Genomic DNA, 12,008 nt, shown 5'->3' with positions numbered 1-12,008 from the left:
ACTGAAAGTTAAAAAAATTACACGGAAACGAAAAATAAACCATTAACATCTTGTCGGTAACACCAGGGCACTCTGTGCAGATGCCTTCATTAATAAAAGAATTTCGAGAACGCATGAGATAATTGGTACGTTACACCCCGAATTAAATAATGGGACTCACCAGTGAACTAAATAGTAAATATTCCAAACCTATTCATAACTCGGACTGACATTCATTTCAAATGACCCGTCTCAGAGAAGATCACTCAAGTTTTGTCAAGATTGGCAATATTTCGTATTGCCTTTAACAGGCATTGGCAATGATATTCATTTCTAAACTGAAAAATGGAGACAGTAAACTATAACAGAAAGCTCAGTTGGCTTAAAAAAACACCCAACACTATCAGTACTTGCAGAGTACTGTGATATAAAGATAAATTTCAACTTTAGAAATCAACTCTTTTTGTATAAATGTATCAATCACGCCAAATATGGCTTTTATGAAAACAATGGGACCTGAGAGAGTTCTCCCTTACATTTTAAATACAAGTCTGCCATTACACCTCTCTGAGAAGGCCTTTATATATCATCCCCAACTTTCTTATTCCAAGAATGCTATCCACCGCAACACCATTTCTGGCTTTGTTTCCTTCCAATTTACCTACTTTTGACTTTCCATAGCTCCCTCACTTATTTTGTCAAATGGATCAGCATCATCCAAATCATCAAGCCCATCTAAGTCTTCATCATTTTCTTCCCTCCCTCCCACTTCCTCGAGAAGCAGAAGATGGCTCCCTTGCTCTTTTGCTTTCTATTCTGTATCCTCCCCTACCAGCGGGTCTTGCTTCCTCTTCTCTCAACTTTGATCTAGGTATCTGCGGTTGTTCATCCTCAGATTCAAAAAGATCAATAAGCTTATCAAAGTCGTCATCATTTTGCACACTCCCCCTCACTTGAGAAGCAGATGATGGATCCTTCACTCTTCTGTTCTCTGTTCTCCGTTCTCCCCTGGTAGAGGATCTTGCTTCCTCTCCTCTCAGCTTTAATCTAGATGTCTGAGGTTGTTCGTCCCCAGATTCAAAAAGATCATCATCATCATCATCCAAATCCAAATCCCCAAAGTTTTTGAAACTGTTCTTCTCTCCTATTGGTTTCAAGAATGAGGATCTCTTAAATGATCCAGATTCCTTCCTTTGATCACTTCCAAACCACCCATCTTCATCATCAGTATCATCATATTTGTTGGCCCTTCCTTTTTCTCTGGCACTGTTAGAATCTCTACCATATTTTTCAGATGCACTTCCACTAGCCTTTTTCCAATTAGAATCAACTGCATCCTCATCGTCATCATCGTCATCTAAATCCAAGTCTGAAACACCATCATCATCTAAATCCAAGTCTGAAAAGTGACTTGCTTTAGCACTGGAAGATCGCAACCCCTTATCCACTCCCAGATCCCTGCGATTGAAAGTTTTCTTCTCGTTCTGTTCTTTCTTTCTGCCAACTGCACTTCCACTTTTACCTCCACGCACAGGGAAGTCATCAAAATCAAAATTGCCATCATTAATGCTATGACCCCTGCTCCTCCTCACACTATTAAGCAAATCATCATCGCTTATAGAACCATGATCATATTCATCATTCAAGGCATTCGAAGGGTTTGCCGTCCTATCTGGATTCTTCAACTTCTGTTCTAAATGCTTGGACTGCTGAAAATTGTCCACAGCATCAGTCTGATAATCATTCAGACCTTGCCTGGAATTATGTGTATGCTCATCCTTTGGACGCTTACAATCACACTTGAGGCATGCAATATTTCTTTTAAAATTTATGAATTTGCACCTGCAAAATAGATTTCAGTTCACTCATGTTAGGTGCACTTTTTTAACACAAAATACTGGCTCAGTTGGTATGTGCTTTACAATCTATACAGAGATCGTAATAAACGAACAGAATATTAAATTGTCTATCGAACCTATCCTTAAGAAATATAGAAAACTTACGATGGGCATAGCCAGTCCCCTGGATTCTGTAACTTCTGTTCTAAATACTTGGACTGCTGAAAATCACTCATAGCATCAGTCCGATAATCCTTCCAAACTTGCTTGGCATTCTGCATATGGTCATCCTTTGGGCGCTTATAATCACACTTCAGGCATGTCATATTTCTACTAAAATTTATGAAATCACACCTGCAAAATAGTTTCAGTTCACTCTTGTCAGGTACACATTTTTTACTTATAACAATGGTTCAAGTGCTTTGTTATGTGATCCATGTAGCAATCATAATAAATAAACATAAAATTATAAAATCTATAGAATATGCCCTAGTGAAATATTAAAAACTTACACTGGGCAATACCACTCCCCTGGATTTAGCGGCCTTTTAGGACGTGTCTCGTTACATTGTATGCATGCCGTCTTCCTGGCAAAGATTATTATATTGCACCTACAAATACAAATGAAGACACTCAAGACGATCTCTAAATATCCTGGCAGAATGACTATACAGCTTGAACAGCAACTCCACAAGGCAATAAATAGAAGAAAAGCTTACCTTGGACAAAGCCAATCCCCTTTTTTCATTTCAACATCAGTAATACCTGGTCTCTTCATCGGCAGAAGCGGCGACTGCTTCATTCTTGGAAGAGACTGCTTGGCCATAGGATTTGGAAGAATTGGATCAACTGGAGTTGCACTGAACTCAATTACCTCTTTGAGCAACTTACGAACAGATACTTTAACAGTTTTTTTCATATGTAACTTGTTCTCAGCAGAACCCACCAGAGGATCAAGCCCATATGTAAGCAGAAATCGCATTATATCAACAGTGCGGGCACCTTCCTCTTGGCGGGCTTTAACGTATGCCCTGTCACAGGAGCCTCTTAGATTGCATGCGCTACATACCTGAGAAAATTAAGTTATGACTGTTATATTCTGGTGCAAATGGTGGCTCACAGACAAAATGGAGGACATAGGTGGTCTTAACAGAACTCAGACTACAAAATCCTTACAAATAGATGAAACTAGACTTACAACTCCTTCATCCAGGTTCACATATGCCCTCAAACGCTTCCCTGAATTAACCACTTTTCTGTCCGTACTGGGACATCCATACTCCACAATAGCTTTAATATCTTCCCTAGACAAGGATCTGCCCCAAAATATTCACTTCAGTGATCAACTGATGAACTTAGCATTTTAATAAACAAAATAAGACGCTACAAAACTCCATATTACAGATAAGTATAGCGTTGAATTAGAAACCGATGGAAGATAACTGCAGTCAGAAAAGTAAATAACAATAACAAAAAAAAAATTCTATCTCACAAAATGCAAAGATGAGACCAGACAATAGGTTAAAGTTTTAAACAGAAGAAACACAATAGGTACTTCAGTTGTCAGCGGACAAAATGTTACAGAGCTTCCAAAAGTTAAAATACCATTCTCAAGTTTTTGGGGACATAATTTGTAAGAAAGTATTCAAACTACCGTAATTCAGAAAAGACAAAGAAAGAATGGATATGGAAACCATGTAATGGATGCAAGAAACAACGTGACACTGAACTGAAATGGCCGCTGATACTTTTCACTGCCAGTCAGAATAGACAGAAGCAATTTGAAACAAGCATAAAGAATATTCAAGCAGCCAAAAATAAGCTGATGTAATGTGCCCGAGCCCACTCCTTAGGAATGGGGCACCAATATCCTCTGCTACCAATTTTGTTTTGCTATTCATTTTTTTCCAGCTCTGTGGAATACCAGGCCTCCAACTGGAAACGGGTTACTAGCTTATACAACACCTCATCAACTCAAATACTCAACTCTGCTCTTCTTTTGTCCAATAACAGCTAACAAAACTGACTGATATTGAAGATTTGCAATTACAGGGTATTTGATGTGATTATCAAGAATTGCATGATAAAAACACAAGCATATTCCAGTTTCATCAGGCAAGCTGAAATCGACCATAACTTACTAGTATTTTTATGAAAAACAAACTTCTAAGATATGAAAATAAAACTCCAGGAATGAACTATCCAATGGAACAGGTTCTAGGGCCAAATTCTTCAACATGTCCATACAGAAGTTACTTAAAGAAAATTAATTGATTTTGTCTCTTAGCATACTTTTAGTTTTAGTTAATTGTGTTCCTATATTAGTGGAAAAATAACTCCTACAGCAGCAATATTTTCTTTCAGAAAACAGTCTTATTATAGTGTAAAGCTTGATGAAAGCCCTCATTTACAATAGTTGAAACAGAAATAAACAGATAGAAACTGGCAGAAATATATGCACATATGCATATAATACTATAATCCCTTAGCTGAAAACATGAGAAACATAGCCAACCCTTAAATCGCCATGTAAACAACAGATGCAGAGCTTTTAACAGAGAAAGAGAAACTTATCTTCATAAAAGGGCCTGCATGCCATGGAACTAATTATCCTCCTAACCGTAGGAGTCCAGACTCCAGAAGACATGGTATCCCTTCAGAAAGGGCAAAGATGTGAAAAAGGAAACCATTTATAACTGCAGCAGCTACAATATGGCAACTAGCTCCCAAATATACAGCAGTAGAATATTGCTCTGCAGCCAAACAAATGGTAGAGACCCCAGTCCTACCCACAGTAAAGCAAAGGCTATCACCAACAGCCCTGCTCCCTATATGCTCAAATATATGCACATATGCATATAATACTATAATCCCTTAGCTGAAAACATGAGAAACATAGCCAACCCTTAAATCGCCATGTAAACAACAGATGCAGAGCTTTTAACAGAGAGAGAAACTTATCTTCATAAAAGGGCCTGCATGCCATGGAACTAATTATCCTCCTAACCATAGGAGTCCAGAAGACATGGTATCCCTTCAGAAAGGGCAAAGATGTGAAAAAGGAAACCATTTGTAACTGCAGCAGCTACAATATGGCAACTAGCTCCCAAATATACAGCAGTAGAATATTGCTCTGCAGCCAAACAAATGGTAGAGACCCCAGTCCTACCCACAGCAAAGCAAAGGCTATCAACAACAGCCCTGCTCCCTATATGCTCACTTGCATGGCCTGGGGAATTCCACCTACACAGTGAAGAGTCTCCTCCCCATGGACTGCCACACAATCTCCACAAAGATCAAAGAGCACACCAAAGTTCAAACTTGGTGTTGAAATTCAACAATATATGCCCAGTATATTGGTAACAGAAAGCTCAGGAGTACGCCAGAATATGAGCCATTGAACAACATTCATAGAACTCTAGACCCCTTTTCTAAGTCACCGAATGGGCTATATATATATAGATAGGTTTGTCAAGCAAAAGTCCAAGAAAAGTGGTAACCAACCACTGAAAACCATTGAAGGCATTTGCAGTTCAATAAGCATGGGCAACAATGTGGAGTATAATGTGCGAGGAAGGTTGGGCAACCATGTCAAATATAATGTGCAAGGAAGGTGGTATCCAATTGCAAAAGGCATGTGCAGTTTAATAAGAGCATAGGAAACCATGTCAAGTATAAAGTGCAAGGAAGGTGGTAGCCAACCACTAATGTGCAATCGTATAAGCATGGGAAACCATGTCAAGTATAAAGTGCAAGAAAAGTAGTCACCAACTACTAAAGCCATGTACAATTCATTAGCATGGACAGCATCCCTTTGTTACATCACAAGCCCTCCCATCACCCGCATGTCTCAAAGCAATGTGCCCACAGTTAAGATAAAGAACGCTCAATAATATAGGAGTGCTATATTATGATCTAATATTGCCTTTAATAAATGACACTAAAAAGGGGATCAACCCCATTGTATCAATCAACTCCTTTGAATAATATTTTATTTATTCCACGTCTCACGTATGGTGTAATCATTTTTCTAGCATGGTATCAAAGCAATGACGTCACCTGGAGCTTGTAAATGAATGGTCAAGGTAGATCCGGAATCTAATTCTAGCATGGTGTCAAAGCAATGACGTCACCTGGAGCTTGTGAATAAATGGTCAAGGCAGATCCGGAGTCCAATTGAATTAGAGTTCAAAGAAATTAAGAAGAAAGGTTTAAAAAGCCAAGATTATTTAAAAGTTTTTTTATTTAAGGTTTCTTTTAATAAAGTTCCATTATGTATAAATTAAACAAATTGAAAAAGAAGCAAACACTTAAGGGAGTCTATAGAAGAAACAATTCCAACCAGAAGCTGACCTAGTCAACTCTAACAGACCAACAGAAAGAATGAGGGAAGTCTATGTTAAGAAACGGAACAAGCAAGACACAAGAAACAAGAGATGGACAGAAAAGGCTTTAAGCCATTCTCTACACTTGTATTGATCTCATGAGATCAATTTATAATACATGGATTTGACCAGTTCTTGATCTAGATCTCATTGACAACTCATCAATGGATAAAGGCAACACCTCATCGGTAGTTAAGGATCACAATTCATAAGAAGGTGGTCACTGATTTTGTGATTGTCTAGGGACTCCTACTCTTAACATTTGCATATTGAATCACAAATTTGAATAATTGTACCAGTAGGGTAACATGAACTAGTGCATAAACTGGTATCATCTCTACTATTCAACTTGAAACTTCTAGATTTGAGTTTTGAGGAAGATATGCCTCAAAAACGTGTCAATATTGGATGTTCAATAGTTCATTTGAAAGAGAGTAAAAACTATAGAAGTGAACAGCCGCCATGTCTGCACATTCCCTTGGTAATTGGTGAACAAGTAGAATCACCATTCTGCTATCAATGAACAAATAGGATCATCAAAGTTCTCTCTAAATTTAGACAAAAAATTGGTGTTGATCGGCATCCCAATGAATAGTTGATGTGATTGTCAATAGCCTGTTGAGGAGAGTCAGAGACTAGTTGCCATCTTAGTCACCTGGTTCGAGTTTGCATTCGAGTTCGACAAGCTTAAAATCGACAAAAGTTTGACATTCTAAATTTTAATCATAAAATTCAGCATTAGATTCGACAACCTTTAAATTTAAATTGTTTATAATATATATAATAAAAATCATTCAATATAAAATAATAAAATAAATATGATATAGAAAATATACAAATATGGTTAGTAAAATTATTACATATAATAATATAATACGATGTATATATAGGATAAATATGATAAGTAAAAATATATAAATACCTAGGAAAAATGAAGATATGCAAATGTATATTTTATAAACCAGCATAGATCCATCTTAAGTATAGATCTAACATGAGCAAAGAATGATCAAATTTCTTCATGTGCAAATTTCTTTAGAGTGCAAAATAAAATGTGTAATTTTTCATTGTTTAAATTGTATTTTTGAATGCTATATATAGGAACAAAGGAACATTTTAACCCTAAAAGCTTAATTGTTTTCATGATATACATATTTCTTTTTAAATGACATATAATATATACATAGTTGACAGTAAAATAATTTATATCACATGTACATCGAGACATTTTATCAGCCCAAATTAAAATGGTTTTTTTATTATTAATATATTTTTAAATATATGTCAATATTAGTTCGTATTAAAATATTTTATTGATAACCCACATTGAATATTTTTTTATATACACCATTAAAATATTTTATTTTAACAAAAAAAATTCTATATATAGATATATATGAAGTGGATATCGACATAAATTAGTTAACATAGATTTTCAAATAGTTTATTTAAAACTCCCAATGAAATATTTTTGAAAAGTATAAGGTTTAAATGTTGTACTCAGATTTTTATTTACTTCTAATTAATTTAGAGGATATTTTTTTTATTGTAGCCGACAATATTTTTCTATTTAGAGCATGATTTATTTTTATTTTAAAGGGTCATGTGTCAACTAGCTGGATGGACAGACAGACTTACACATCCCCTCACACTGGGTTCTAGAATGAGCCTCTTGACGCAATAAACCATATAATTATGTCAATAGAACTATGAAGCATTTTCAAGTGAGTTGAGACTGTTAAGTGAGTAGAGAGTCAAGACTTTAAATCTTCACCACTGAAGTGCTTGATGTTCTGCTCAATACAAGTTTTGATGTAAAATTGTTGTGATTATTAAGTTTTGTATGAATTGAAAATGTTGTAAATCGTCCATTGGCACATTGGTATAAGTAAATTTTCGAGTAAGTTGTGCACTATCATGACGCATGGTCGAATGGTTGTCAGAGTCAAAGCTTGGAGAAAATAGTGTTGAGCTAGCGAGGAACAGAAACCAAGTTTAAAGCGACAAAGAATTAGGGTTTTCAATTTCAATTTAAAAAATAAAATTAAACCCAGGAATTCTAGTTGAATTTAAGCTAATTTGAGTGAATTTGGACAAACTCCCACAAATTTATTTGCCTAATCAGTTCATTTTTTAGTGCAAATTCAATTCTGCTTAAAATTTCGCGTACAAGGATGAATATATTCAAATTATCTTGAAGTTTGGCGAACTTTGAACTTGAAGCTTCAAGTTCGCCAAATGCGGTGACTTGGGTTTCCATGCTGGAATTCCCAAATGCCAATTGAATTTTGAATTATAAGATTTAAAAAATTTAACCCTAACTATCATCATTGAAATTTCTCCCAATCAGGTGCAGGATGAGAAGATTGTTGAAGGGGTTCAAGCTTGAGCTTTTGGATTATTCCATTCTTCAATGGTTCATCATTGTATTTGGTAGTTTTGTTGATTGAACACTGTTATGAAACCAACTCAAGAAAAGATAGATCAACGCCTTAGAATTCAGCCTCTTCGAGGGGGCAACCTCCTTTACATTACATAAATGAACAATTCTTGGATGATTCAAATGACAAAACCTCCTTTCTACATATAGGAGTCTAAGGAGTCACAATATAATCCAGCCGACCTAACAATAATAATATAAAGCCACAAAAAAAAGAATATAAGGATTTTATGGGGCACAGTAATAACAATATGGGGGCAATAGGGGCACAACAATATTAATAAGGGGTATAACTACAACAGTAATGGGGTAATCACTAGTATTATAGGGACCCAACATGCCCCTCTCCTTCAAAAATGTGTTGTCCTCAACGCTTGAGTAGTTCTGGATACTTTTGCATAAAATTCTCATCCTCCCATGTGGAATCTTCAGCGGATAAGTTCTTCCACTTGATAAGATACTCTGAAATTGATCGATTTCGTAGCTGTCGAGTTCTTGTTTCTGTGACTGCTTCCGATTCCAATATAATTTTTCCTTCCTCGTCAAGTTCTGGCAATATTGTTTGAACTGGGAGCTTGTCGCCTATAACCTTTTTTAAACATGAGACATGGAAAACTGGGTGCAATCGAGAAGCTGCAGGAAGCTCCAATTTGTATGCCATAATACCAATCTTTTGCAACACCTTGTACGGACCATAATACTTTGGTGATAATTTATTATCCTTCTTAGCTTGCTTGAGGGACATTTGCTTATATGGTTGTAGCCATAGGAATACCCAATCACCTACATCAAAACTTCTTTCACTGTGATGTTGATCTGCCTGTTGTTTCATTCTATTTTGTGCCAACATGAGGTTATCCTTTAAGAGTTGGAGGACTTGTTGTTGATGTTCGATGTGATGTTCCACTGCCTGAACCTTAGAATTTTCTCTTAAATATGATGTGATGGATGGTGGTTGATACCCATAAAGTGCCATAAATGGGGTCATTTTTGTTGCTGTATGGAAGGAAGTGTTATACCACCATTCAGCCAGAGGCAACCATTTGACCCATTGTGTCTGTTTATCAGATACAAAGCAACGAAGATATCCTTCCAAACATTTGTTTACTATCTCAGTTTGCCCATCAGATTGAGGATGATAAGATGAGCTATGAGCTAACTGAGTACCAAGAGAAGAAAATAATTCTGTCCAAAAATTTCCCATGAAAATGGGATCTCTGTCACTTACAATAATCTTTGGGTTTCCATGTAGCTTTTGAATTGTTTCCATAAATGCAGTAGAAACTGTACTGGCTTTAAATGGATGTGATAATGCACAAAAGTGTGCATACTTGGTAAGTCTGTCAACTACCACCATGATGACACTCTTTCCCTTAGACTTGGGTAAACCTGTGATAAAATCCATTGAAACCTCCTCCCAACATTGGCTTGGAATGGATAAAGGTTGTAATAGACCCGGTGTCTTAATTGTTTCAACTTTATTTTGTTGGCAAACCAAACATTCCGCCACAAACTTTTGAATATCTGATTTAGGGCCATCCCAAAAAAATTCCTTCTTAACCCTGTGGTAAGTTGTTAAAAATCCTGAGTGCCCTCCTAAGGGAGAAGTGTGCAATTCCATAAGAATCTTTTGTTTTCGCTGGGAATTCTTACAGAGGTATAAGCGATCTTTGTACCATAACGAATCATTTTGCCAGCTAAATGTATCAGACGTGTTGGAATCTTGTTGTAACTTTCGAATAAGTGCCCACACTTCTTCGTCATTCTTCCATTCCTCCCTTGCTTCGTTTATCCAATCCGGTTGGATAATAGAAATGGCGCACAACAATGCTTCCACATCCTCATCCTTTCTTGAGAGTGCATCTGCCACCACATTTTGCTTCCCTTTTTTGTAGATGATTTCAAAGTCATAACCCAACATCTTTGTGACCCACTTTTGTTGCTCTTCAGAGGATAATCTTTGTTCTAAAAATATTTAAGGCTATCATGATCCGTTTTTACCTTGAAGTGTCTTCCCATTAGGTAGGGTCGTCATTTCTTAAGTGCATGGAGTATTGCCAACATTTCCTTCTCATAAATAGCTTTGCTTAAAAACTTTCCCTTGATTGGACGACTTTCAAAAGCAATGGGTCTTTCATATTGCATTAGAACAGCACCAATTCCATTTCCTGAAGCATCACATTCCACAATAAAGGTTTTTGTGAAGTTCAGTGTAGCTAAGACCGGTGCTTGGCACATTGCCTCTTTAAGATGTTCAAAGGCCTTTGTTGCTTCCGGAGTCCATGAAAATGCATCTTTCTTCAATAATGTTGTTAGAGGTGCATACCCTGTCAACCCGAGAAATCCTCGCAGATGCTTTATGGATGTGGGGATTTTCCATTCCTTAATGGCTTTAATTTTGCTAGGGTCTACCTTAACTCCTTCATGAGATACAATATGACCCAAATATTCCACCTCCTGGACTCCAAAGAAACATTTGGATCTTTTTGCATATAATTGTTTCTCCTCCAATAGTTGTAGCACCCTGTCAACATGTTCAACATGATCCTTCCAAGACTTGCTGTAGATTAGTATATCATCAAAAAATACTAACACAAATTTTCTAAGGAATGGTTTGAAAATTGAATTCATCAAACCTTGAAATGTTGAAGGTGCATTGGTAAGGCCAAAAGGCATGACCAAAAATTCATAATGACCCTCATGAGTTCTAAATGTTGTTTTCGGAATGTCTTCAGTCTTCATTCTGATTTGATGATATCCTGAACGAAGATCCAACTTGGTGAAGTAAATTGATCCATGCAATTCATCCAGTAATTCATCAATGACAGGAATGGGGAACTTATCTTTAATAGTGAGCTTGTTGAGCTCCCTATAATCCGGACACATGTGCCATGATCCATCCTTCTTGTGCACCAATACTACTGGAGCAAAGAAAGAACTTTGACTCGGTTGAATTATACCAGCCTCTAGCATTTCTGCAACCATACGTTCAATTTCACTCTTTTGGACATAGGGATATCTGTACAGCCTGATGTTTGGAGGAACACTTTCTGGAATCAGATGAATAGCATGATCATGATCACGCATAGGTGGGAGACCTTTGAGAGTCTCAAATACCTTGGAATGATTGTCCAGGACTTTTTGGAGATCTGGAGAAATAGATGATTCCGATGTGGAAACATCTAGCGAACATAATTGTGCAATTACACCTCTTTGCTCCTTTTTTAGAAGCTTTGTTATACCATTAGAGCTGATTATCTTTCCTGGTTTCCCTGCAATACCCCTTAATTCAACTTCCTTTCCTTCCGTAGAAAATTTGATGAAAAGTTATTGAAAATTAAAAGCTATTGTACCCAAGGATTGTAG

The 12,008-nt window shown here is 36.7% G+C and overlaps 1 protein-coding gene across 1 annotated transcript; it reads right to left on the bottom strand.

Moving 5' to 3' along the window:
• Positions 1-424: 424 nt before the first annotated feature.
• On the bottom strand, positions 425-3,163 carry LOC149167360 (uncharacterized). Its single transcript, XM_089432958.1, has 5 exons — positions 3,016-3,163; positions 2,537-2,886; positions 2,330-2,428; positions 1,983-2,171; positions 425-1,821 (listed from the first exon to the last, which is right to left on the bottom strand). The coding sequence occupies exons 2-5, from the start codon at positions 2,797-2,799 to the stop codon at positions 726-728; spliced, it is 1,647 nt and encodes a 548-aa protein (XP_089289084.1). The 5' UTR covers positions 2,800-2,886; positions 3,016-3,163; the 3' UTR covers positions 425-725.
• Positions 3,164-12,008: the final 8,845 nt, after the last annotated feature.

This window comes from Pinus tabuliformis, chromosome 5_1, assembly GCF_031772625.1.
Source record: "Pinus tabuliformis cultivar Carrire ecotype Pingquan chromosome 5_1, CPIR1, whole genome shotgun sequence".
Lineage (NCBI taxonomy): Eukaryota > Viridiplantae > Streptophyta > Pinopsida > Pinales > Pinaceae > Pinus > Pinus tabuliformis.
The sequence above is the reverse complement of the archived record's forward strand: the minus strand, read 5'-3'. Positions and strand labels throughout refer to the sequence as shown.

What these genes read in the sequence shown, in the direction of transcription:
- LOC149167360 (XM_089432958.1), bottom strand. Translation starts at nt 2,799, where the DNA reads ATGCGATTTCTGCTTACATATGGGCTTGATCCTCTGGTGGGTTCTGCT. An exon ending in GGGGAGTGGTATTGCCCAGT is followed by an intron (nt 2,172 to 2,329) that starts GTAAGTTTTTAA and finishes ACTATTTTGCAG; the next exon opens with GTGTGATTTCATAAATTTTA. An exon ending in GGGGACTGGCTATGCCCATC is followed by an intron (nt 1,822 to 1,982) that starts GTAAGTTTTCTA and finishes TCTATTTTGCAG; the next exon opens with GTGCAAATTCATAAATTTTA.